The sequence below is a fragment of the Dromiciops gliroides genome, chromosome 1 (assembly GCF_019393635.1).
Source record: "Dromiciops gliroides isolate mDroGli1 chromosome 1, mDroGli1.pri, whole genome shotgun sequence".
Taxonomy (NCBI): Eukaryota; Metazoa; Chordata; class Mammalia; order Microbiotheria; family Microbiotheriidae; genus Dromiciops; species Dromiciops gliroides.
This window is the reverse complement of record NC_057861.1, coordinates 207,577,564-207,604,663: the sequence shown is the minus strand read 5'-3', so window position 1 is coordinate 207,604,663 and position 27,100 is coordinate 207,577,564. Positions and strand designations below refer to the sequence as shown.

General features: G+C 35.9%; 1 protein-coding gene across 1 annotated transcript in view; it reads right to left on the bottom strand.

Annotated features, from left to right (window-relative positions):
* The window catches only part of CD226 (CD226 molecule), a 92,206-nt gene that overhangs the window by 16,379 nt on the left and 48,727 nt on the right, over positions 1–27,100 (bottom strand). Inside the window, exon 3 of the mRNA XM_043979456.1 lies at positions 20,094–20,441. Within this exon, the coding sequence (XP_043835391.1) occupies positions 20,094–20,441 (348 nt within the window). The remainder of the gene's footprint in view (positions 1–20,093; positions 20,442–27,100) is intronic.

Genomic DNA, 27,100 nt, shown 5'->3' with positions numbered 1-27,100 from the left:
GTATTCACATTTTTTGCAATCATTTATTATCCTCAATTTTTAAATCCATATGAGACTTGGATTATGGGAACTTATCATTTAAGACATTAATTGCCTTTATTCTGAGTTATCAGATGCCAGTTGGCCAAGATGCCATCCAATCACAAGAGGAATACATGCAAGAGCAGACACTGAACTGTCACATGAGGGGAGACATGCATGAAGTCAAGGTATGGCCGAGGGAACGGCTTTTGACAAATGTTGAGGTTGGATTCTCTTGGTTTAATATTTTATTTTATTTTTCCCCACAATATTGTACAGATGGCTGGAAGTATTCATCCCACCCATCTCACTTCTACACCTGGCTTCCATGCTCCCTCCTATATGCCTGATGCCATGGACATCTCAGTCCCATGCATCTGATTAAGTCTGACTCAGTTTCTTCCAATATGTTCGGTGGCATGGACATATATTCCATCCACCTATCTTAAGCCTGGCATACTGTATGGGCAGTACATATTGCTCAAGTGTGGGAATGCTCATATCCCATCATTTCTCTGTTCTTTTATGGTAACCCCCATAATTATCTCAGGTGTCATGATAAATACAGTGTTGAATTTGGCCTTGACACCTGTTACCAATTATATTAGATTTTTTAATTTCTCATAATGGCATGAGGATAATTAGGCAGATGATGCAAAAAGTGATGAAACAAAGATAAAAATTATTTTTAAAAAATTAATATCGCAGCAATTGTCTTCTCAATTACTCCCCATAAGGGGGGACTATAATAATAATATAATTTTAAAGAATGGTTCAATTTTTGTTTTATTGTATGTTTCACGTGTTAACAACTAAGATTCTGAATTCCCTTAGACATGTTTTTGAGAACTTTCATTGTTTGATTTGATTATTGACAAAGCTATTTTAAAGTTGTGTTAAGCTCAATTTTGTAGGAAATTTTCCTGGCTGATTACCAGCATCCACACATCAACCCCTGAAGAGACTTCCATTCTACGACTACACCTAGAGGACATCTGAGAAAAGACTTTCAGAGACTTTAAATGAACAGTTTTGATTTGTTGTTTTTGTTGTTTTTTTTCTCTTTCTGTTATAATATACACCATCTGTAACATGTATTCTCTGCAGAGGCCCTCCCTTTGCAAGACTAATGTCAAAGCGTCGGTTCATGAGGACAAAAAAAAATCGCCCCTCTGGACAAAACTTTCCTCTCTTCCTTTTCTATATTGTTGTTCACATATTATTAGTTAGCAATAGTTATTATATTGTTTTTACTGTTCCGTCAAGGAAACATTTTGTTTCTTGAGGAACAACAGGGGGGACTGTAACGATTGGAATAACGCCACCTGCTGGATACTTACTATAGAAGAGTTTTGCCCATGAAGGGAAGGTCTTTGAGGGCAAGACCAGGAGTCAGGAAGTGACGCGAGCTAGTGGGAGGAGGAAGGAAGAGACTGGCGCTCAGTCTCCCTTTTTTTTTCCTGGGGACTCTGGCGGAGAAGGGAGCTAAAAATGTGCTCTCCCTTTAATAGATAGAAATCTAGGCCTTTCTCTCTCTCTTTACCAAATTCTTATTCTCCTTAATAAATGCTTAAAAGTCTAACTCTTGCTAAAGCTTATAATTTATTGGCGACCACTCATTAGATATTTTAGACAGTTTAGCTAGAATTTTAGCCCTTAACAACTGTCATTCAAAATGGATCATTTTACTATCCACTTTAAAAAACAAAGCAGATCAAAACTTTTAATTGGCCAGATTACAACATACTGTTAAATAGACAAGCCAGTGAATTTGTCTGTGTCTTTTTTAAAAAATAGGTGTTGCATATGGACAATAATTTAGGCCAATCATGTAAAGGGAGAGGGATACAGGACCAAATGTTATCTGGGAAACTGTACAATGCTATACCAATGAACCTTCTCATTTCCACAAGAGCCCATATTTTTAATACCAGTATTTTCCCTGTGATGCTATATGTTTGAAAATCTTACATTGCCACGATCTCAAAAGGATCAAAACTGACAAAAAATGGAAAGACATATTAGACATATATGAGTAGACTGCAGCACACTACAAAAATTGACTTATGTATGAGACAATCATTAGTCAATAAGCATTTATTAATTATTATGTACTAGATACTATGTTAAGTGCTGGGGGTATAATGAAAAGCAAAAGCAGTACTACTCCTACCCTCAAAGAAGATACATTCTTATATATATGTGTGTGTGTGTGTGTGTGTGTGTGTGTGTGTGTGTGTGTGTGTGTGTGTATATATATATACAGAATAGAAGGCATTGGGGGTTAGGGAGACTAGGAAAGGAGATAGAATGTCATTTCAAGGAACTGAAAAGTAGGTCAGTATAGCTAGAACATGCAGTGTATGAACAGAATAAAGCAAAAGATTATAAAGGTAGGAAGGGAACAGTTTTTAGAGAACTTTAAATGCCAGCAGCATTTGATCCTGAGGGTAGTAGGGAGTCACTGAAGCTTGTTGAGCAGGGGATTATACAGTCAGACTTATCCTTTAGATAAATCGTCTTGTTAACTAAGTAGAGGACAGATCACAGGAAGGAGATATCAGAGGCAGAGAGATCACTTAGAATGCTATTGCAATAATACAGTACGATAAAATAATGGGACTTTGCAGACACCCAGGAGCCCCACCTGAAGATTGATTTGGAATTTATTGAATTGGGTGAGACTGAGAGAACCTACTTAATGAAGATTAAATCAGGACCACACCTGGCCAGCCCTAAGTAGGGTGTTGTTCTCAGAGGCTGTGGACTGCAACATCAACAGAAGACCATTCTCAACCACTTAACTTGGAGAATCTCCCATTTTGGGGAGGAGGACAGGAAGTAGGAAGCTGAGGCTGGCTGACTGGAGCTTCCTCTTTTGATTTGAGACATAAGCTTGGTGACAGAACTTCACGTGGGCTGCTAGGAAAGCTAGGATTTCCATGCTATAAGGAATCTGTTCTCAATCTTTCTCTCTCTTCATCTTTTTTTTTTTTTTTTGCAGGGCAATGGGGGTTAAGTGACTTGCCCAGGGTCACACAGCTAGTAAGTTTCAAGTGTCTGAGGCTAGATTTGAACTCAGGTACTCCTGAATCCAGGGCCAGTGCTTTATCCACATAATATATCTTTTAATAAATCCTTAAAAACTTAAACTCTTGCTGAATTTATCAGTGATTTTATCCAGTTTCCCCCAAAAAAGTATGGGGGGGGGGCACAGATTAGAACCCACATTAGATTTTAAACAACACAACAGGCAAGAAGTTACATGGACCTGAACTAGGTCTGTGGCTATGTGAATGGGGAGGAAAGAGTGTATATGAAAGAATTTGTCGAGGCAGCTAGGTGGTGTAGTGGATAGAGCAACGGCCCTGGAGTTAGGAGTATCTGAGTTCATATCTGGCCTCAGACACTTGACACTAGCTGTGTGACCCTGGGAAAGTCACTTAACCCCAATTGCCTAAAAACCAAAACCAAACCAAACAAACAAAAAATGAAAGAAGGTGTGAAATTAGAAACAATAAGATTTGGCAATGGACTTGATTTATGGGGTAAGTGAGAGTAAAGAATCAAGGATGATATTGAGGTTTCAAGCATTGGTGACTGGGAATATGGTCATACCTTCTACAGTAATAGGGAATTTCGGCAGAGAGAAGGATTTGAAGAAAGAGATAATCAGTTCTGTTTTGAATTTGTTGAGTTTGAGATGTCTATGAGACATCTATTTCAAAATGTCCTGGAGGCAGTTGTTGATATATATATGACTGTAGCTCAGAAGAGAGACTAGGACTGGTTATATAGATCTGAAAACATTTGCATAGGTATAACATAATTGAACCCATGGGAATCACTTATGATCAATGAATGAGACAGTATAGAGGGAAAAAAGAAGAGGACCCAGGAAAAGTATAACTGGAAAATAAAGTTGGTTGGTTACATTGCAAGAATAGGGGACAAGGCACAGACAGGCTGACTGTTGAGCTCAGAAAATGTGAAATCTCCATTTTTCTATGCCTCAATTTCTTGATCTATATACTGGAGACACTAACCGAAACTTTCTCAGAGCTAATGCAGAAAAAAAAAATGGGTCAGTTTGGTGAAAGTGCTTTAATTCTTCAAATAAATGTTCAATATAAATGAAAGACTATAATGGGTTTCCTCTGCATATCCAATTTTAAAATATCAAAGTGGGGAAAAGGTCCAAATTTCCCTAAGAAAAACGGATAGATATTCCATCTAAACAGAAGATGGGTTTATTAGAAAAGAAATTCAGTCTCTAAAGAAATTGAGAGTATTAACCCTTTAATTTTTTCTAACCTACACAGATTACTCAAAATGCAAAATCACTTCTCATTCTTTCTCCCATTTTGTCCTTGTTGCTCTACAGGTGAGTAACAAGGACTTAGGAACCAGACTGCCATTCTCACCAAGCAATTCAGTAGGCCTAGGAGGGGGATACAAATGTAAAAGCAATCAAGTTCAAATGGCTGTTTCAGGGAGTTAATCAATAGTTCATGACATTCCTTTTTCCCAAGTACCTCTAAGAGACCCTGGGTAGAATAAAAACAACACTTAAACCCTGCTCTGGAAGGAAGAGAATTTATTTCCCAGTCCCAGCAATCGCTTCATGTTGATTAGCCAGGGTGCTTTTACTTACATCTCAGGGCTGTCTTGATTAATAGGAGGACAAAAGTGTCTTGAACCATAAAGCCACCATTTTCCCTCCCTTCCTAAAACATAAATATGGTTGAAACAATTTGAACTGAGTCAGTAAAATACATAAATTAATAATTCACTCCTAGACAGTGACTCTACAGGCCAAGTTTCAGTCCATCACAAGTATTTATGGTTGAAGTATAAACTCTTGAAACAGGGCCTTGATGGAAATGTTCCTGGCACAAGGTGAGCAGCAACAATCACGGAGGTCTATTGTTTCCTAGAGCCATAGAAAATAAGTCAAGTACTTTAGAGCTCCAATATCAGAGTAGTCTTTGAACAAAACTCAGAGATACTTACCCTCTTGCTAGTCCTAGAGGGTAGGAGGGAAGGGAGGAAAGACAACATGGAAGGGAGGGACAAATGGTATGACTCTTTAATAGACTGTTACATCACACACATTTCACAGAGACAGAAAGCAAATATATCAAAATGTTGGAATTCGTCAATAGCATGAAAAGTAAAGCAACCAGAGTCTACATTTGACAAAATAGTCACAGTTTTTGCCTCCCTGTCCTAAATAAGCATATTCACTTAAACTCATATTGGACATTAACTAGTTTCTGATATGAGGACACTAGGGGGAAATATTATTACCTGATTCAGCACACCAAGATAAAACACTATTTCAGTCAAGAAGTCTCATGCCATATCTCTACCATGACATAAATTATATACATCATGTATAAATACACACATACACACAGATATCAATGTTTACTGCAGAAAAATTATGTTTCCATCACTAGTACCTTCATATTCAGGATTTTGCAGTAAACTAGGCATTAAGTAACTGAGGGTTCCCCTTAGCCTTGATAAGAGGAGGGTATCACACTGATAAATGAATAAGGTCAATGATGGTTTTTAGGCTAGTGAAAATATTGGTGGCCCTGATGATTTGTTGAACTTATCTGTAAAGTTGAAATACATAGCTAGTGGATCTCATTATGTTAATGTTATTCTGAGATTTGAAAGGTCAACTTCTTTGCACAAATCAATTTCATATCCTTTGTGTTTCAGAAACCTTTTCTTGTTCCTCAGGAAGTAGCTACTAGGGAACAGAAATGATATTTAGGAAAATTACGACAATGGCATCTGAATTTAATCTGTCTCCTAAGTAAATAGCAACCAATGTTCTTCTAAAGAGCTTCAAAACATAATCCTCATCAATCAATCAATGAACAACCTTTTATTGAGTACTTACAATGTGCTAGATAATGTTTTAGGTGCTGGGACTACAAATAAAATGAAATAAATGAAATCATCTTTTTTTTTGGTGAGGCAATTGGGGTTAAGTGACTTGCCTAGGGTCACACAGCTAGTAAGTGTGAAGTGTCTGAGGCTGGATTTGAATTCAGGACCTCCTGACTCCAGGGCTGGTGCTCTATCCACTGCACCACCTAGCTGCCCCATCCTTATTTTTTAACAAGCTGATGTTTTAATGGGAGATACAACAAGGTCACATTTAAGTAAATGCAGAATAGATAGTTATAAATATAGTTAAATAAAAGGCAGTTTAAAAGGAAGAGTACTAGCAGTTGAGGAAAAACACAAAATAGTTAACAACAAAGGGTTCCTGTGACCAACCCAAAGTTAAAGAGTGAAAAAAATGATGGGACTGGGTTTTAAAATCAAGTTTAATGGTTTATTACAATGTTTTTTCTCTGCCTAGTGAATATCCAGGATCCTATTTGACCTGACACTTAAAAACTTCAGCCCACATGTTAAACATTTGGGCAGTGGCAGGCTGGCACCTGAACTTTGCCTCCAAGAATTCTGTAAATGTCTATCTCAGCTATATAATTCTATTTTGGGGTATTCATATCCAAAAAAAGGATCCCAATGTGGTTTTTCACAAAAGTCCTACTACACAGTTTCATTATGGCATATGGATTCTCAAAGGCTATGCCAGCAGAGCATATGTTTTAGCAGGTATTAGCATGCAAGAAAAGCATTGAAATGGTCCCTTTGTGAGACTGCTTTCTAAAGGCCACTCTAGCTAAGCACAAATAAACTCATTGCCAGTAGGCTAGGCACTTGGGGATGAAGCTGTTAATTATGGCTATGTTTCTATAAAAGAAAAACACAAAATCACCTTCAATCTTATGTGAACCTTTCAGCTTTTGAAGTGACAATGGTAAAAGTAACAGAAAAAAAATGGCCAAGAGGGTTAAGAATCACATCATCTTTATATGGTCTATAGCTTGAATATTGGTTAGCTTAAATATTGGTACTCTAAATTTTACATTTTTGTCTAATGAGCAACAACTAGGCATACTACTAAAGGAATTGAAATGTGTCAATCTTTACATTTTCACTTTGAATAAAACCAGAAGAAAAGAATAAAGTTGCAATTAAAGAGAAGGACAATTCACATCTTCTCTTTAGAAAGTCAGATAAAGGTTTTAAAATGGTTTTATCATACAATGACATTTGGTCACCTCATATTTCAGTGCTCATGATAAATATTTCACCATAAAAATAATCGCAGGGGGCAGCTAGGTGGTGCAGTGGATAAAGCACCAGCCCTGGATTCAGGAAGACCAAGTTCAAATTCGGCCTGAGACACTTGACACTTACTAGCTGTGTGACCCTGGGCAAGTCACTCAACCCCCATTGCCCTGCACAAAAAAAAAAATAAATAATAATTGCAGTTTATGTGAAATAGATAATTAGGAGATGCATTGTAAAGAACTCAGTAAGACCCTCCAAATTAAATCAGCATGTAAATAAATACACGTCACCCAGTGACTCTCTCAGATATATAAATACAGGGAGGAGGGGGAATGAAGGGGAAGGCAAGCTACAGGTGACTTCAAAGCTAAGGTAAAAGAAGTAAGAATAGAAAGAAACATAGCAGAAACTATGGATTAGGAATAATAAATGAGAGAGGTCAAAGACTTGTAAACTACACAGAAATCTCACAGGTATACATTATTAATACTTTCTTTGAGAATAAAATTTGGATGCACTAGATATAACAAAAATCAAATAACAATCATTAAATTGATTTTAATTTATCAGACTGGAAAGTACTCTTTGAGTACTCTGCCTCTAAAACCTCAAATTCTTGAACTGTTGGATGCAATATCTCCTAAACAATGAATAACTTTACTGGTAAACTCCATAGCCAGGAGCAGCTAGGTGGTGCAATGGATAAAGCACTAGCCCTGGATTCAGGAGGACCTGAGTTCAAATACAGCCTCAGACACTTGACACTTACTAGCTGTGTGACCCTGGGCAAGTCACTTAACCCTTACCACCCTGCAAACAAAACAAAACAATAAACTCCATAGCCAATGGAATGCAAGGAGAGAAAATATACTTCCCTTTACTGCCCTTCAAGTAAGAAAGCAAACAGCCCTGGGTAAAAATCCTCTAAGACTCTATAAGATAAAGGTACCCAAAATTTTTTCAGGAATCCCTATAAACCAAAGAGCATTCCAACTTGGTGATCTGAATAAAATTTATGATATGTCATTACATAAGAGAATACTTGAAATTCATACCATTGACCCCTACGACACATAGTACAATCCAAATGGAGGTATAAACTCAGTCCACACTAAAATGAGCAGAAGTCAAACAAACTCACAATAGTGCCTTTGCCCCTACAAGGTGTGAGGTTTCTATAAGGGGATTGAGCACTTAGGTTTTGATTAATTAGGGCTTCTAGGATATCAGGCAAACCTTATTATTATCTGAACCTGTTGCACATAATAACCTCACACAAATTATTCAGACTCATGCCACAATAAGACTCCAGCAAAAAACAATAGATATTAGGACATAAGTATTCAACCATACAAAAGTTACCTTAAAGAAACTATTTTGGCTTATAAAGAAAACATGTGAAAACTGTCCAATTACAGACTAAAACAGCCAATGGGTAGATCCCTGAAAAACTAGGACATCCAAAGAGAATCCCAGAAGAAACACCATTCCAATAGGTCCCTAAAAATATGGAGGGGACTCTATCTATATGTCTGTCTATCTATCTATCTATCTATCTATATATTTATCATAGATGAAGGCCTGATAATATAGCACCCCCCTCTTTAGCAGCTACCTCCCCAACATTGCAGTTGCAAGGTTGCAAGTATTCACTACCAATGGTGATAACTACTTTCACAATGTCCAAAGTTGTTATTGCTGTTTGTTTGTTCTTTGCTCTTGAAGAGAACCAATGATATCACATGACTGATGTCTTGAACATGAATTGGGTTTGAGTGAGGCAAAGCTATGTAAAGTCATCAGCCTCACTCTCTCCTCCAGAGTTATAAACAAAAACATCCAACATAACCTGTGGGTCCAATCTCCTAAAACTGTAGCTCACCAGTCAACACCAGTGCACTACCCTCTAGTAGATATCTAGTCCAAAATAATGATATTTCCTAAGATGGCCCAGTAATAATTGTAGCTACAAAACCTTTCTCAAAAAAATCTAGGGTACCCTAAACCAAAAATATATACAGTGTCTATGGGACAAATAGCCATCAACTTAAAAATCACTAGTGGTAAATGAACCACATGTACAAGGAATATGCATGGCTTAGGGAACTTACACCTCTAATACTACAGGACCCCAACATCTTTCACCTGAGTGTATCTGGACACCCCACACTCAGGTCTGCTTCTCTCTGCAGCTCTATTCTGGATTGCCAGAACTAGTTCTCTCTTGAGTCCATACCATCTCTCTTCTCTAATGCCAGAGGTCACACTCCTTGAAACTGATACTTATCCCTAACTCACTTTTTGTGATTGTTTTTCTGCCTCCTCCCTAGAATTTCTCCACTGACAAACTGTGAGATGTAGAGTCTCTCATTGGTGGAAATGCCATGGCCAATGAAAGGGGGAAAATTGCCTTTCATCTCCTTGCCTGCCGACTGGGGCTCAGGAGTCACATTCCACCAAGTAGCTTCTTTCTGAAAATGTATCACTTGATCTGTTTTAGGACATTCTTACTGGCTGGAATTCACTATGCCTGTAATTCTCTCCTTCCACATTTCTAACTCCTGGCTTCTCTGGCCTCCTTCAAATTCCTACTCAAATCCCACCTTCTATGAGATGCCCCCTCCCAATCCTGCTTAATGCTAGTGCCTCCCCTCTATTGATTATCTGCAATTCATGCTCTATATGTAGTTTGTTCATAGTGGCTTGCATGTTGTCTCCCCCATTAGACTATGATCTCCTTGAAAGCATAAACAGATTTTTTAAATTTATGGAATAAAACAAGTATTTCCATAACATAGTACATTTTTTAAAAAATGATTGCACATGAAACCTCAAATCTACTATGTAAAACTTACTATTCCTTTTAATATACAACAAAATTGTCATGTAAATTTCCTTCCCCCATTTTTTTCTTCCCTCCCCTTCCCCCCCTTTTTTCTTCCCTCCCTCCCATCCCTGCCCCAGAGATGGATACTATTAGAAACAAATAGGTATATATGTGTAAAAGTATTCTATACATACTTCTATTTATCAGTTCTTTCCCTGGATATAGATAGCATCTTTTTTCACATGTCCTTTATAGTTAATTTGGGTATTTATAATAGTCAAAATTACTTAGCTGCTCAAAATCATTCTTTTTGTTTGTTTGTTTTTTTGGTGAGGCAGATGGGGTTAAGTGACTTGTCCAGGGTCACACAGCTATTAATGTGTCAAGGATCTGAGCCTGGATTTGAAATCAGGTCCTCCTGAATCCAGGGCCAGTGCTCTATCCACTACACCTCCTAGCTGCCCCCTCAAAATCATTCTTAAAACAATATTGCTGGGGGCATTCTAGGAAAATGACGAGTAAATCAGAAATTTTTAGGCTCTCCAGATTTCCTCCACAAATAGAAATTTTCCATGAGATGAAAGTAGAGCAGCAAAAATAAAGGGGTAAAACAGTTGTCCTCCAAAGGACAACTTGAGAGGAAATCAGAGAAGACACCATGAGTTGAAGTTGGACTTGAGTGAAATGTAAACACCTTCATGCCAGTTCCACTGAATTAACAAACAGTAGTCTGTGAGGGAAGCAGATGAGGCCTCAAGAAATTTCACTTCAGAAACTTGTACCTCATGAACTTTTACCTCACAAATTCTCATCTAGAGAACAGTAGACAGCTGAGTAGGTGAAGAACTGGAGTTTCTGGGGATGCCTGAAAATTGTGGAATGGCTGAACAAGATGTGGTGTGTGGTTGTGATGGAATACTAATGTTCTAGAAGAAATGATGAGCTTGGGGAAGCTAGGTGGCACAGTGGATAAAGCACCAGCCCTGGATTCAGGAGGAACTTATTTCAAATCCAGCCTCAGACACTTGACACTTACTAGCTGTGGGACCCTGGATAAGTCACTTAAACCTCATTTCTCCACCAAGAAAAAGAAAGAAATGATAAGGTCAATGATCTTAGAAAGACTTAGAAAGACTTGCACAAAATGGTGAAGAATGAAGTGAGTGCCATCAAGAGAATGTCATATATATTAACAATATTGTTTTAAGACTAAGTCATTTTGACTATTATAAATAACCAAATTAATTACAAAGGACATAGAAGGAAGACTATGTACATCCAGAGAAAGAACTAATAAATAGAAGTCTGTATAGAATACAGACAGATGATAGATAGATAAATTGATATAGATAGATAGATGATAGATAGTTGATAGACAGATATTTGTGTCTAATGGTAACTATCTCTAGGGTGAGGGGGGGAAAACCCAAGGTGCTAGAGTAGCTACACTGTTACCCATAAAATGTTAGTAAACATAAAGGAAAGCCTTCAGCACATGAGGTAAGTCTTTTGAAAGATTTCTGTGAGATTATGAACAAGTGTGAGAAATGGTGGGTTATTTATGTTCTCTACTCTCATCAATAAAATCATGACCCAATGAAGCAGGCAAAAAGAGGCAGTCAAGTCTACCAGCAGGGTCAGGACAGCCATCCTCTTAAGAGAAAGAGCTTACTCTTCAATTAAAAAAAACATTATTGTTCTCCTATTATGAGTAAAATAGTATGCAAATTACTTCATTCTAAAACACTAGTTGTTCTTAGGATAATGGAGAGAGTAATTTGTTTATATTATAACTGTTCTGGGTGTGTTTTTAAAGGGAAATATACCCATGTCCTCAATGCTCTAACAAAACAAATCCCTCAAATACCCTACACCTGAATCGTCTTCTTTGGTACTTAATTCAGCAAGAGGGTTGTTTTCAAGACTAATCTTCTGTACTTCCAAATCCAAGATCAATCTTGGGATAAAATGAGATAACTCCTTTTAGAAGTCTTGACTGTTACTTTAGTAAGGAGATCACATCTATCATTTGGCTCTATAGGATAGTCTGGCAAAGTGTCCTACGTAATTACTAACAGAAAAGCCTTGTTTCTGATGATCAAGCATTGATTTTCTTGATTGTAGATCTTTTTTTGGAAGAGCACTTAGTAAATAATTATGCCTTTCCTTTACTTCAGAAAAATGATTGAAAATTGGATAAAGTACAGGAAGTTCAATATGCCATCTCAAGTCTATAGTTGATGTCAGCATCTTATAGAAAAGTTGCAGGAAAATGGGATAAAAATATACACATGTGGCTAGAGGAGGAAGAAAAGCTCAAATAAAGTTTTCATCTGCCAGGGACCAGTGGCAGGTATGGGACCTTGAAATGGTGTCCAAGAAAGAGTATATCTATAAGAGTCATGGAAAGCGTGGGTCATATTAGCTGCATTCTAGCTATTTTTCAGTGGAAGAAAAATATCCTTATCATCATCATTATCATTAATTCAACAAACATTTATCAATGAAAATCTCTGATTTAAGAAACAACCTCTTGGCTTCCTCTGCCTACTTTTCAACTTATTGTAGTTATTAAAATGGAAGAATTCAATCCAATTCACTTTAAATGTACTTTTAAAAAAAACTACCATATGCAAGGCACTGTTAAGTGCTTGGAGTCCAAAGACAAAAATGAGTGGGGTCAACTTGTCCAAAAGGAATTTTCATTCTGTTAGAGGGTTTTGATATGACTAATGTATTTTTTTTCTCCCTGCTAACAATAATGAAGCTTCTTTCTTACTACTGACAATATGGGGAGACTTATATTAAGGAACACAAAGCTTTCTCCAGGACCCAATTGGCCCCAGCTTCTCCAATGTAGCTTTCTGGTTACCTGAGGTCATAAAAATCCTAAATATATAGAATCTAGCTCTATCAGACTGGGTAGATTTCATAATTACATATGAGTCACTATGTCCTATACCATACCATACCCTGATGACCAGATATATTTCTTTATGTAGTCAAAAAGAGTATTTTCCAGAGAATTTCAGTTCCATTGTATCCTTCTTGTTAGAGCAATGTATACTTCTTTTAAAAAAATCAATAGTTCAATGACTTGTAAGTGCCTCATTTCTTCCCAGCATTTAACCTGAACTAAAAGAATACTAGAATTAGACCGGTGCCCTTGGAAAGGGATAAAACATATACAATGTTCTATCCACTGTAGCACAATCTCTAAAAATTACATGAGAAAGTTCATAGTTCATTTTAAAGGAGAACTTTTCTCTTTTACATAAATAAGATTATTGAGCTCTACAAATGAAACTATTCCATTTTATTACCATAATTATGAACACTGAAGCTTTCATTCATATATCATAAAAGTGAAGTGGCCCATAGGTAATAAAGAATTCATCTGCAGTCACTGATGAGAATTATCCATTGTTTAGCTATTTTTAAAATTTCAATTGATAATATTCTTCTAGACTGAGAAAATGCTTGATATAGATATTGCCTTTCAAATAAAACTCAGGGTTTTGAACATGCACCATCTGAGTAATGTCAGAGTAATGTCCTTTGTTTCTACAAGTCATGCCTTTTCTGAAGAGAATAAAGAGGCCCTTTTTACAAAGGCCTGACCACTGCTTTTGTTGGTCAAAAGGTTTGGATACTTCTTTATGAGAGTCAGCAACTTTGTTATATAAAAGATTTAAATAAATGAGATTTTTTGGACAAGATTTTTTTTTTTTTTTGGTGAGGCAATTGGGATTAAGTGACTTGCCCAGTGTCACACAGCTAGTAATTGTTAAGTGTCTGAGGTCGCATTTGAACTCAGGTCCTCCTGAATCCAGGGCTGGTGCTCTATCCATTGTGCCACCTAGCTGCCTTCCTCTTTTTTAAAAGACATTTTTAAAGCTAAAATTGCTAATACACACAAAATAATATTTGTCTTATGTGTTAAAAGCCCAAAGACAAAATTCTGAAATCTCAAGTTAGTTTCTTCCTATTAGGGAAACCACATGCAATCTGCTATCATTGTTCTATACTAAACAATTTTCCAGAGATACCCACAATCCTATTAATTTCTCCAAAAGGTGTTCAAACTGAAAAATTCAATACATGAAAAAGTGGTATAAATGGACATTTTGTAAATGGCTGTATTAGTCAGGTCTCCATAAGGCAAGTAATCAGTGTGGAAGAGTACCTTAAATGGAAATAAAATAAGCACATTTGTCTGAATTATATTTCCTGTTTTAATTCTAGGTTCCTAGGAAGAGAGAGTGATTCAATTGCTACAACTGATTTTTTAAACTGAAAACTTTGGGTAAAAAGTAAATTTCAAGAAATAGAAAGTCCTGTAATGAGTCATCTTCTAAGAAGTTTTCCTGATTCCTTTTCTTATTCAAGTGTTTAAGAAGAATTTGTTTTATCTACACAGTACAACACTTATAAAACACATTTTATAAATTATATAAGCCAAAATTATAGTCCAATATTATATTTAGACCTGGAAGGCACATTCACCTTACATTTTACAGACACATATTTTAAGGCACAGTTAAGTGACTTTATCATAATTTCACAAAGATAGAGCAAAGATGTGAATCTAAGCCCTCTGACTCCAAATTCATAATACTACAAAATTCCCAAAATAACCCTGTCACAGTACTTATTATGACACATGACCATTGAGATTTTTCACATTGTAAGTACAGAATAGTCATAGGTTTTGATTTGGTATTGTATTTATAATGTATCCTGCATAGTTTATTCCTTTACTATACAGAATAGTGAGTAAAGATGGGGAAAGAAGGGGGAATTGTTTGCATTAGAATTTATGACTAAGCCAAAGTGTAAGGCTGGAGGGAAGAATGGCACCAAAAAAAATTTCACTTTCTTCAAATATGGTGTCTCTTAAATGATGTGATTTGTGCAAAGGCCATGAAGAGACATAAACCCATGTTTAAGTAGGCAGCTCATTTGTAAAAGCTGCAAGAGTGGTTTCATCTAGAAATTGAGCTATCATACATAACTTTCAAAACTTTGATTCTAATTCTATAATCATAACCAAATTCAACTGAGACAGGAACAATTCTAGGAGGGCAGCTAGGTGTCACAATGGATAAAGCACTGGACCTGGATTCAGAATGACCTGAGTTCAAATCTGGCCTTAGACACTTGACACTTACTAGCTGTATGACCCTGGGCAAGTCACTTAACCCTCATTTCCCTGCCAAAAAAAAATAGTCCTTTGAGACTGGAATAATTCCATTTATCCTATTTCATTAAATGCCTCCCACTTAGATTTTAAAACATTTTTAACATTTGTTCTTTAAAATTTTGAGTTCCAAATTCCCTCCTCCCTTCTTGCCCCTCTCCCGCCCCATGAGAATTCAAATATATGGACTATACATATGAAGTCATTCAAAACATATTTCCATTTGGCCATAATTAAAATAAAAACACAAAAAGAAATACCCCTTCAAATAAAGACAGTAAAAAGGTATGCTCCAGTCTTCACTCAGAGTTCATTAGTTCTTTCTCTGAAGGCTATTATTACTAACTGTGCATTTCCTTCCATCTTATTTCCTTATCTTTATCCTTTTCTTTCTCTTTTTATCCCATCCCTCCTCTAAAGTCTGGTTTACTTTTAAACTCTATCTTTTTTATCCTCCCTTTTATCACAAATGTCCCCTTTTCCCTGTCCCCTTCCCCTCATTTTTTCTCTTTTGAGTAAGATAAATTTCTATACCCAATAGTGTGTGTGTGTGTGTATTCTTTCTTTTTTTAATCAATATTGATGAGAGTGAGGTTTAAGCATTGCCTACCACAACTCCCCTTCATCTTTTCCTCCACTGTAATTCTTCCTTGCATGCCTCTTTTATATGAAATACTTTTCCCCATTCTTGTTCTCATTTGACCCTTTCTCTCCATACATCCCTCTTTCTCATACATCTATTTTTTCCTATCATCCCAACATAATAAACTTACTCCCTTGCCCTCTGCCTATACAGAATCCTTCAAACTGCCCTAATAATGACAGAATTAAAAGCATCATCTTTTCATACAGGAATGTAAACCATTTAACCTTATTGAGTCCCTCATGATTTCATTTTCATGTTTACCTTTATATGCTTCTCTTGAGTCTTGTATTTGGAATTCAGATTTTCTATTCATCTCTGGTCTTTTTATCAGGAATGTTTGAAAGTCCTCTATTTCAATAAATATCAGTTGTTTTCTTTTAAGTATTATACTCAGTTTTTCTGGGTAGGTTATTCTTATTTATAATTCTTGCTACTTTGCCTTCCAAAGTATCATATCCCAAGCCCTATGCTTCTTTAACATGATAGGTGCCAAATCTTGTGTGATCCTGACTGTGGTACCATGGTATTTGAATGTTTTCTTTAAGTATTTTCTCTTTGACCTAGGAGCTCTTAAATTTGGCTATAATATTCTTGGGAGTTTTCATTTTGAAATCTCTTTCAGGTAGTGATCAGTAAATTTTTTTTTTTTACATTTCTATTATACCCTCTGGTTCTAAGGTATCAGGGCATTTTTGCTTAAAATTTATTGAAATGTAATGTCCAAGTTCTTTCTTTGATCATGGATTTCAGGTAGTCCAATAATTCTTAAACTCTCTCTCCTCAATCTATTTTCCAGGTCTGTCATTTTTCAAAAGATATATTTCACATTTTCTTCTATTTTTCATTCTTTTTACTATGTTTTATTGTTTTTTGATGTCTCACAGAATCATCAGTTTCCATCTGCCCAACTTGAATTTTTAAGAAGTTATATTCTTCAGTGAGGTTTTGTACCCCTTTTGCCATTTGGATTATTTGTTTTTTAAAGTGTTATTTACTTTTTTTTCTTTTTTTCAGTTAAAATGCAAGAGATTTTTATTTTTATTTTTAAGTTTTTCATTATTTTCCAGTTACATGTAAGAATAGTTTTCAACATTAGTTTTCATAGGATTTTTAGTTCCAAAATTTTCTCCAACCCTCCCTTCCCTCCATCCTCCCCAAGATGGAAAGCAATGTGATATAGGTTATATATGTACAATCAAATTAAACATATTTCTGCATTAGTCATATTGTAAACGAAGAATCAGAGCACAAGGGAAAAACCTCAAAAGAGAAGGAAGAAAAAAACAGCACAAAAGTAGAAACAGTATGGTTCAATCTGCATTCATAATCCACTGTTCTTTTTTCTGGATGTGGAGAACATTTTCTATCATAACTTCTTTGAAATTGTTATGAATCATTGCACTACTGAGAAGAGCCAAGTCTATCACAGTTGTTCATCACACAGTGTTGTTGTTACTGTGTACAATGTTCTCCTGGTTCTTCTCCTCTCAGTAAGGTGTTATTTTCTTTAGTTACTTTGTGGTTCTTTTACAAAGTTGTTAATTGTCTTTTTATAATTTTCTTCCCTTGCTCTCATTTCTTTAATGCAATTTTTCTTCCACCCTTCTTATTCAACTTTGAAAATCATTTTAATTCTTCTAGGAATTCTTGTAGGGTTTGTGTCCAATTCACTTTTTTTTTTCCTTTGAGGCTTTGCTTTTATCTGTTTTCACATTATTGTCTTCTTCTGAGTATGTGTCTTGATCTCCCCTATCATTATGGTTGCTTTTTATGGTCTTGTTTCTTTTTCATTGCTTGCTTATTTTCCAGCATATTTCTTATTTTGAACTTTATATTAAAATTGGGCTCTGTTCCCAGTATTAGTGTAGGGGGAGGGACAATTTTCCAAACTTTGGGCTTTTTCACACTACTGTTTTAAGAACTAATTCTGGGGGCAGCTAAGTGGCGCAGTGGGTAGATTCAGGAGAACCTGAGTTCAAATCCGACCTCAGACACTTAACATTTACTAGCTGTGTGACCCTGGGCAAGTCACTTAACCCCAATTGCCTCACCAAAAAAAAAAAAGAACTAATTCTGGAGGTTTGGAAGTTTTGGGTGCTTCCAATGTGCTGTGATGCAGAGAGAGGTGTGGTCAATTTTCTCCTGTTCTAATGTCTGGTACTTAGGCAGGTAAGACCCCCGATTCCTTGGGATTTAAATTAATACTGATTCTATTAGTCCCTGTTCTCTTGGGAACATAAATGATTCTGTCTCTCAGGGTCCCTGCTCCCTCATTACCAAAAGTGCTCATCTTGATCCTTGAACTGTGACCTGAAAGTGGGTATAAGCAATAACGTTGCTAAACAGAATCTAGTCTTGTGTTCATTGCTAGAATAGGCATCCCTTATCATCCCTTTCTGACCAGGTGTTTAATCCCCTTATCATCTATGGCTTCAGACCTCATGAAGATTCTGTTGCTACTGTCACCACCACCAAGTCTCACTCCTGTGCTGCATTTTGTGGGCTCCACCCCATGTCACAGATCTCTTCTTCTTACTTCCTAAGTTGTTTTGTGCTGGAAGAATGTCTCATCAATTAACTATACATTACAAACCCCTATAAGAGTACTTTCACTGTCCCCACTATAATGAAATGATTGTAAAAATTCTTATTTGTTCCATGCTTATGATGAACAAGAATAAAATACAGTCTAATGTACCTATAATTGTACTATTTACCCAACTTAAGCATTGTCTTGTCTGGGTCCATTGGAGATAGTTGGCAGCTACTTTTTATTTATACTTTTTTAGATCCTGGGGGAATCTGAACCCTACAAGAAATTCTATAATGCAACCCTATTAGGTAAGAAATATTTTAGACATGAGCTTCTTTATTTGTCCAAAAAGGGGCAGAGCCAGTATTTAAAAGTCTAGCCCTCTTCCAAGTTTTTTGCATAAAGAGATGTTCTGTCAACCTCTTTTTGCTTTAGAATTACAAATTCAACATTGAACCTACTTACCCATAACTGGGATTGTCATCAATAGGAATAACAAAGGCATGAGTTAGCCCATAGTGATTAGGTGTGAAAATCAGCTATGATTTTGGCAGACTTTCTTCTTGTTATAAACAGCTGCAGGTGCTGCTGCCAAGACCTGACTTGGCCCTAAAACTCTAAATTCACACCAAAGTAAATGAGCTGATAAAAGACATATGGAAAATAAAAACATAAAGTGATAGACAACTGTCTGCACCAAGAATAAAGGATCATCTTTGGCATGTTCCTCAGAGTGAGACAGTAATGTTAGAATGCAGATTTTAATCCTGAATAGAGCTTCAAGTGTCCTGTCCCTTACTTAAATATAAGATGGAAACCAATACAAACCATCCCCATGACTTCCCTCAGAGTGAGGGTCCTTTAATGAGAGCATTGCTTTTTCATTCTGTCCTAATTGTGAAGAATATGGAAGACACAATGGATCAAGTTTATGACAAACTAACACATAACAATACCCAAAATTGATTGGTCCATTCGATCACATTCCACAAAGATTCATTAAGTTCTGAAACAGTGACATACAAGATACTTTGGAGGGGTACTCAAAAAATAAAAGACACAGTCTCAGCTCTCAAAAATACATGCTTTAGTTAGAGATACAATACTAAATATATATGTGTGTGTGTGTGTGCATGCATATGTGTATAAACACACATATATATTGTATATATGTATATGTATACATATATACATACGTGTATATGTGTGTATACACACACACACACATATATATGTGTGTGTGTGTGTGTGTTATTTACATTTATATTCCCTTCTATAGAATGCAAGTTTATTCAGGGAATGATTTCCTTGTCATTTTATTTTTGTCTTTATCACCTAGGACAGTGCCTGTGCCCAGAATAGTTGTAAAAATTCACTGGACTGGATTGGTACACAAACAACTATTAGAAATCATTACAAGACCATGTATATCAAATAGGTATCTTAATCTGACAGATTTAGCTGTTTTATTTGAAGAATGAGACAAGTTTAAAAAAACTAGGGGTGAATTTATTGTAATTTCTGTGATCAGAGACTGGAAAAGGGATGACTTGCTGAAGGTTAGAATACAGTAACTTCTAATATGCTTAAATTATTCCATTTAAACTAAATTTTCATACTAAATAAAAGCCTCTAACAGAACCCAGTTGCTGGAAATTTTTACATTCATAACAATCCAACATTTCATTTTTCTACTTACCATCAGTCACAGTCAATCTGATCACAAAGGTTTCATTTTCTCCTGTGTCAGTGGTTAAGCAACATTGGTAAAAACCCGAGTCAGAAGCAGTGACATTGTGAATAACAATAAAGCTACTTTTCATCCCTTGGCTGCAGTTTGTCAATATTTTTTTGGAATACTTAAAGCCATAACTTTTCTCATTGTTCAAGTTACAGGAAGTTAAGTGGTCAATCTGATGTGGCTGAATCCTTTCCCATGTCACATGTTTCAAGGGACTGGCCATGTGAGTCTGAAATACGAATGTGACATTTTTTCCAGCTTCTGATACCATATGGTTATTGGAGGAAACTTGGATTTCAAAAGCATCTGAAAAGAAGCAACATAATATTTCATATATCTGTTATTAAAACATGATGATCTTCTAGAGGTAATAATGCTTTTTAAAATCTTTTAAAAATAATTAATACTGGTATTCAAAATGGTCTTCCTAGTTCTGCCCTCTGAGGCAAAGCAAAACAAATCAAATTCTATTAAAAGCCTGTTCCCTTATTTATCAAAACATGAATTTGACTTTTTTTACTCTCTCTCTTTGCTAATCCCTAATATACTTTAATAAATGTTTAATGCCCAGAGACTGGTGCTGAAGCTTCTAATTTAAGGTGACCACACATTAGATTTTTAGACATCACATTTAGATTTTTAAGCTTCACAGAGGGAAAGCAAGAGAGCCTTCAGCTCAAAAACCTCTCCTTCCTCCTGTTTTTTCAATTTACACCATTAAAAATTCATTTATCTATAGTTTCCCAGTTAAAATGAAAAACAGATGGGAGATATAACATAGTAAACCTTTTACAGAATCACAGACTCACAGAACCTTAAAGCAGGGGTTCTTAACTTTTAGGTTATTTTATTTATCATGTCAACCTTTGGCAGTTGGGTGAATCCCTTCTCAGAATAATGTTCTTGGGGCAGCTAGGTGGCACAGTGGATAGAGCACCATCCCTGGATTCAGGAGGACCTGAGTTCAAATCCAACCTCAGACACTTAACACTTACTAGCTGTGCCTGGGCAAGTCACTTAACCCCAATTGACTCACCAAAAAAGAAAAAAAAAGTTCTTTAACCCATAAAATAAAAGATTGGGATTACAAAAGAAACCAATTTTATTAATGTATAGTTAATAAAATATTTTTTAAAATAAAAAAAATCTTTGTGAGCCCCAGGTCAAAAAGGACCTTAGAAGTCATATAATCAAAAGGCATAAATCCCCTCCTACAACACCCCATAATAATCACAAGAAGTTATCTAGCCTCCACTTAACTAAGTAGCTTGTGAGGCAGCTATTTCAATTTTGTGACACTTCTAGTTGTTGGAAAGTTTTTATTTATAGTGAGTTGAAATCTGCATCCCTGCAACTTTGCAATTGATATTAATTTTGCCTTCATGAGTCTAACAAAACAAATTCATACTTTTTCGAGGTAATTTTTCAAATATTTGAATTTCAAAAATTATATTCCATGTTCCCTCTCCTCTATCTGTGACCCTTCTCAAAGATAAAAATTCCCCCCAATTCCCAAATCTTCTAAGTGATCCTCCAATAGCATGGTTTTAAATCTCCCTATCATTTGAATATTAAGTGGCATTTACATAGCACTTTATTGCTTACAACATTTGAGACAGCTAATGACACATTGGATAGAGTACTGGGCCTGGAGTAAGGATGGACTGAGTTCAAATCTGGTCTCAGACAGTTACTGGCCTACTGGTCACTGGTCAACATCATTCCTAAAATCTGGAAGTAAAAAAACAGGTATAATTCTCTAGATGTAGTTTTACCAGAACAAGATACAATAGGACTAACTCCTCCCTCACTGCAGAAAATATTTTTTAAAACCAAGACATATTTCTACAATCACACAATCGGCTAAAAAGTGCAGAGAGTACAAGATCCTGTTCTGTTTATTGCTTATTGATTTCAATAAAGCATCTGACATTGTAGGGGGAAAATATAGCCCTGAAGACTTTTTTTTTTCAAAAAGGAGTCATTAATCCATATATTAGGGCCATCCAATATTCCTTGATGAATGTAAGTAATGAAAGCACATTTCATTGGTCCTATTATTAGACTAAAATGAGGTATAAAACATAAGACATATACTCTTTAAAGGTATTCTCCTCTATCATCTAGAATATACTGTACAGGGTACACATAGAAGGGAGATATCCTATAGATGACAAGAATATCCAATTACATCAAGCTCTAAAACATTACAGGACCTCATCAATGAGATCCATTTTTATTCAAAAGAGATTAGCCTAACAATTCAAAAGATTAAAATGGATGATAAAAGCCCATTATATTGATAATGGCATGTAACTGGATGGCCAGTTCATTGAGATTTGGGGTGGGAGGATAAGGTAATGTATATTACTGAAGAGAAGGTCTTGTGTACCTAGGATAAGAGTAAATTGCTTCTTTCATAGCACCTCCTTCATGAGGTTTTTTCTGATGCCTACTCACGGCTGCTAGTGCCTCCCTGAAATTAGATAGATAGATGATACATACATACATACATAATATATACATATATACATACATTCATAACATACATATAAAAAGTTCCTTTTCATATAAACTGTGAATTCTTTGACGGTTGGACTGTTTCATTTTTGTCTGCATATCCCTAGTACAGTGCCTGGTATATAGCAGATCCTTATTAAATGTTTATTAAACTGAATTACTAATTTAAGCTATTTTTGTGCAACTGTCTTATTACACAAACTACACAGACAGTGTTACTTGGCCTTGTTAAACTATTTGTGTAAATCCAGGTTTCCTCTCCATTTTTTTTTCAACTTAGAATAATTGGAGAGCAATATTCCAGTTCTAGTAATCCTGAACCTTTCCCTTCAGACTGTCATCCAGGTCATATCTCTCCATTTTGTTCACTTGAATCATGAGAGTCTTTGTCAAATACTTTCAAAAAAATACAGGCATACTACCCAACAAATCCATTCAAAAATATTTAATTAAGCACCTTTTATGCATGTTGTGCTAGATGCTGGGAAATTATGGACCAAAATAAAAACAGTGTCTGTGCTTAATCAGCTTACCGTCTATTGGAGAAAATCAAAACTTTTAATGACCCTTTTTAAAGAGGAAATTATTAGTCTGATATGGGTCATGGGTATTTGCTCTTCTCTTTCTAAGTTCTGACAAATCATCCCTTTAATGATATGTTCTGTATCTTACCAGGAACCACCATCATGCTGCCCGTCTTATGGTTTCAAATAGTCACCTTTTTCATGCTTTTTGAAAAATCAGGATATTTGCCTGCCTTTAATCATATATCACCTTTCCCATTTTTTTCTAGAATTCCTCAAAATCCAATAATTCATCTTCTCTTTCCACTATAACACTCCCATGTGTCACCATCTTTCAGAACCATGGGATGCAGTTTCTAAAGCCAGCTGACTGATACCACTAGGGACTCACCACTTCCTTACTTGATGTTCCAGCTTCCTCTTAACTATTTTTTAAAATATTCTTTCTTATTTGAAAATCATTCATATTGGTAAACCAAAGACAAGGAAAATTAAAGTTGATTATTTCTTCCTTCTCTTTATAGCCTGTTAAAGGAATCATATGCATTACTTATGATTCCTGTCTTCTCTACCATACCTAAAATGAATATATTATTGGCAGCATGGCAGTGTACTGGACTTAAAGTAAAGAAAACAAGTTCAAACCCTACCTCCAACATTTATTAATTGTGTGCCCAGGAGTAACTAATTTAACCAATTTGAGCCTCAATTTCTCTATCTGTAAAATATAAATAATACTGTAGCACTTGTCTTCACAAGATTTCTGGAAGAGTCTCGTGAAATTATGTATCGAAAGCACTTTGAAAACTTTATGTTTGCATGACCTTTCCACCCTTTCATAGCCAATCTCATTTATCTGCATTTGCTGTATCTTTTTTTTTCATGTCTTCTTATCATATGAACTCATTGATCTCAAATACAGTCAGGTTGTTCTCATTAGATAGCTTCCTCTAATAAGTCATCAGTAGAGTGGGAATTACCTTTATAAAATGATGACAATAAGTAACCAAACAATTCCTTTCAAAAAAGATAAATGAAATGCTTATTTCATTAGAAAGATGGAGAGTACAATACAGAGAACATTTCTACACTGAGTGCAGCCTTGAAGGAGGGACTAATATGGAGTTCTATGCATCTAGGAGGCAATATGACTGTTAGGTATGTAGAAAGGCCAGGAAAGGAGAAAGAGTCCTTGAAATGGAAAGTTGTTGAACAGAGAAGACAAGCCCTGCTTTCTTCAATTTTCTCAACATTCAGCCTCAAGTCCTAAAATTAGCCTTACTCCAGAATCTCTGGAGAAGCCCCACAATGGTTTTCATGGTCTCCATGTTCCCCCCAGGAAATAAAATTATTGATTATATTAGCCAAGAGCCTAAAAGACTTATAACTGTAACACATTTTAAGGTTTATAAAGTGTTTGACATATTATCTTATTTTATCCTCATCACAACTCTGGGAGGTTACTGCTATTATGATTCTCATTTTAAAGAAGAGCAAACTGAGAGTTGTGACTTGCCCAGGGTCAAACAGCTAACAACCATCTGAAGTAGGATTTAAACTCTAGTCAATTATGCTTTCAATCCTGCCCCTATAGTCATCATCCAGGATCTGCCAACAGTATACCAATTCTTAGGGGCCTGACTCCTCAGCAGTCAGAGCTATTGAAGATACAAAAAAAGAAAGTTCTATTGCTGAGGTCCTTGACACTGTGGTTTAACATTCGAAATAGATGTGGTTTTATCAATGGAAATGACATTAAAAATGTATTGATATCTTCATTGTCACTATACCCTAAGTTCTACTGGGTTTTTCCATATGACTTGCATCCTCCTATATATTTTGTTTTACCCTCTTAGAATATGAGCGCCTTGAGAACATAGACTACCTTACTTTCCTATTTGGACTCCCTACTGCTTAGCATGGTTCTTTGTACAGAGCACATGACTAATAAATGCTTTTTCATTCATTCATTCAAAAATCTTCCTGACTCTAGCTGATTCTACTTTTTGATCATTCTAATTGCTTTGAAATTCTTTCTCACATCAATCTTAAATTTGCTTCAGGTATTGTTCCTAGTTCTACCCTCTGGAATCAAACAGAACATATTTAATTCCTCTTCCTTGTAATAGCCTTACAAACACTTCAAATACTTCAAGACAGCTAGCATCCTTCTCCTTCCTCCACACCCAGAGCTTCTCTCTCCCAAATGAAATAGTTTGTATTATTTCAACTTATCCTACAGTATGAAAGTGAAGCAATTGCCCACCTTCATGGCTCTCTTCTGGATGCCCTTTAACATACCATTTTTTTTCTTTCTGCACTAAACTTGCTATTTCATTGTGTAGGAAATTCCTAGTTTGAGAACTTCTATCTATGCTAAAGGCACCTTCACTGACACTTATAGGCTTAGTGACTTATGTAGAGCACTGAAAGATTAAATTATTGTCCCAGGGTTCTAAGTTAGAATGCATCAGAAACAGGACTTGAAACTCAGTCTTATTGATTCTAAGGCCAGTTCTCTATCCACAATGATATGCTAGTTCTCTTCAATATCTTTCCTAAAATGTAGTACCAAGAACTGAACATAAAATTCCAATAGTCTGATCAAGACAATGTACAATGGTAGTATTATCTCCTTAGTTAAAGATATTATTTTCCACCAAAATGTAGCCTACAGTTTACATTCATTTTCTCAGCTGCCATATAATAGTATTGACTCATATTGTGTTTACAGTCCAATTAAACCTTTGGATCTTTTTCAGACAAATTGCTGTCTAGCCATGACTTCCTTACCTTATAATTGTGAAATTGATTTTTTTAAAGCCAAGTGTACAATTTTACATTTGTCCTTGTTATGGCTATGGATTATGAATTCAGCCCAATGTTCTAGCCGGCGAAGATCTCTTTGAATCATAACTCTGTTTTCCTACATGTTATTGTCCCTCCAAGGTTTGGGTTTGAAAATTCACTAAGGATAGCATCTGTAACAATGCAAGTCCCTGATAAAATGTTAAACAGTATAAGGCCAAGCACCCTGGGGCCCTTTATTGAAAATCTTCCAAGCTGACTATTCTTTGGAACCAGCCATTCAACCAGTTCCAAGTCCACCTAACTACACTGTCATCTGATCCCCCTCCCCATTCTATTTTCCTCACAATTATGAAATTTCTCAAATGCTACTGGAAGTGCAGGCTTTGGACTCAGATCTTGGTTCAAATGACAGCTGTGCTACATGTTACACATGTGACTTTTGGAAATTCATGCAACCTCTCTGATTCTCAAAGTCTTCAGCTATAAAATCAGCAGTTGACTAGGTGAGCTATAAGATCCCTTCTAGTTCTACATAATGATTCTGTGATCTAAATAAACTATATTCACAGAATTCCTGCTAGTTTGGTAATCTTATCCAAAAAAAGGAACTAAACTTAGTCTGGCTTGGCCTCTTCTTGAAGATTTGCTGGCCCATTATGATCAATATTTCCTTTTATAAATTTTCACCAGCACCCCATACAATTAAAAGGGTTTTCTCCCCTGGAGAATTATTCAAGTTCATCGTTCTTTAATTTGCAAAGTTTATTTTTTTCACATTTTTTTAAATTTAATTTATTTTTTTTTTTAGTGAGGCAATTGGGGTTAAGTGACTTGCCCAGAGTCACACAGCTAGTAAGTGTTAAGTGTCTGAGGCCAGATTTGAACTCAGGTACTCCTGACTCCAGGGCTGGTGCTCTATCCACTGTGCCACCTAGCTGCCCCCTCTTTTCACATTTTTAAAAATTGGGACATTATTTGTGATCCTTAAAGCCTGCTTTACCTCAATTCTACTCAATCTCATGAAAATGATTGACAATAGCTTAGTCATCATCTCTTCCTTTAACACCCAAAGGTATAGTTCATAGAGGTCATAATTTAGTATATCGAATA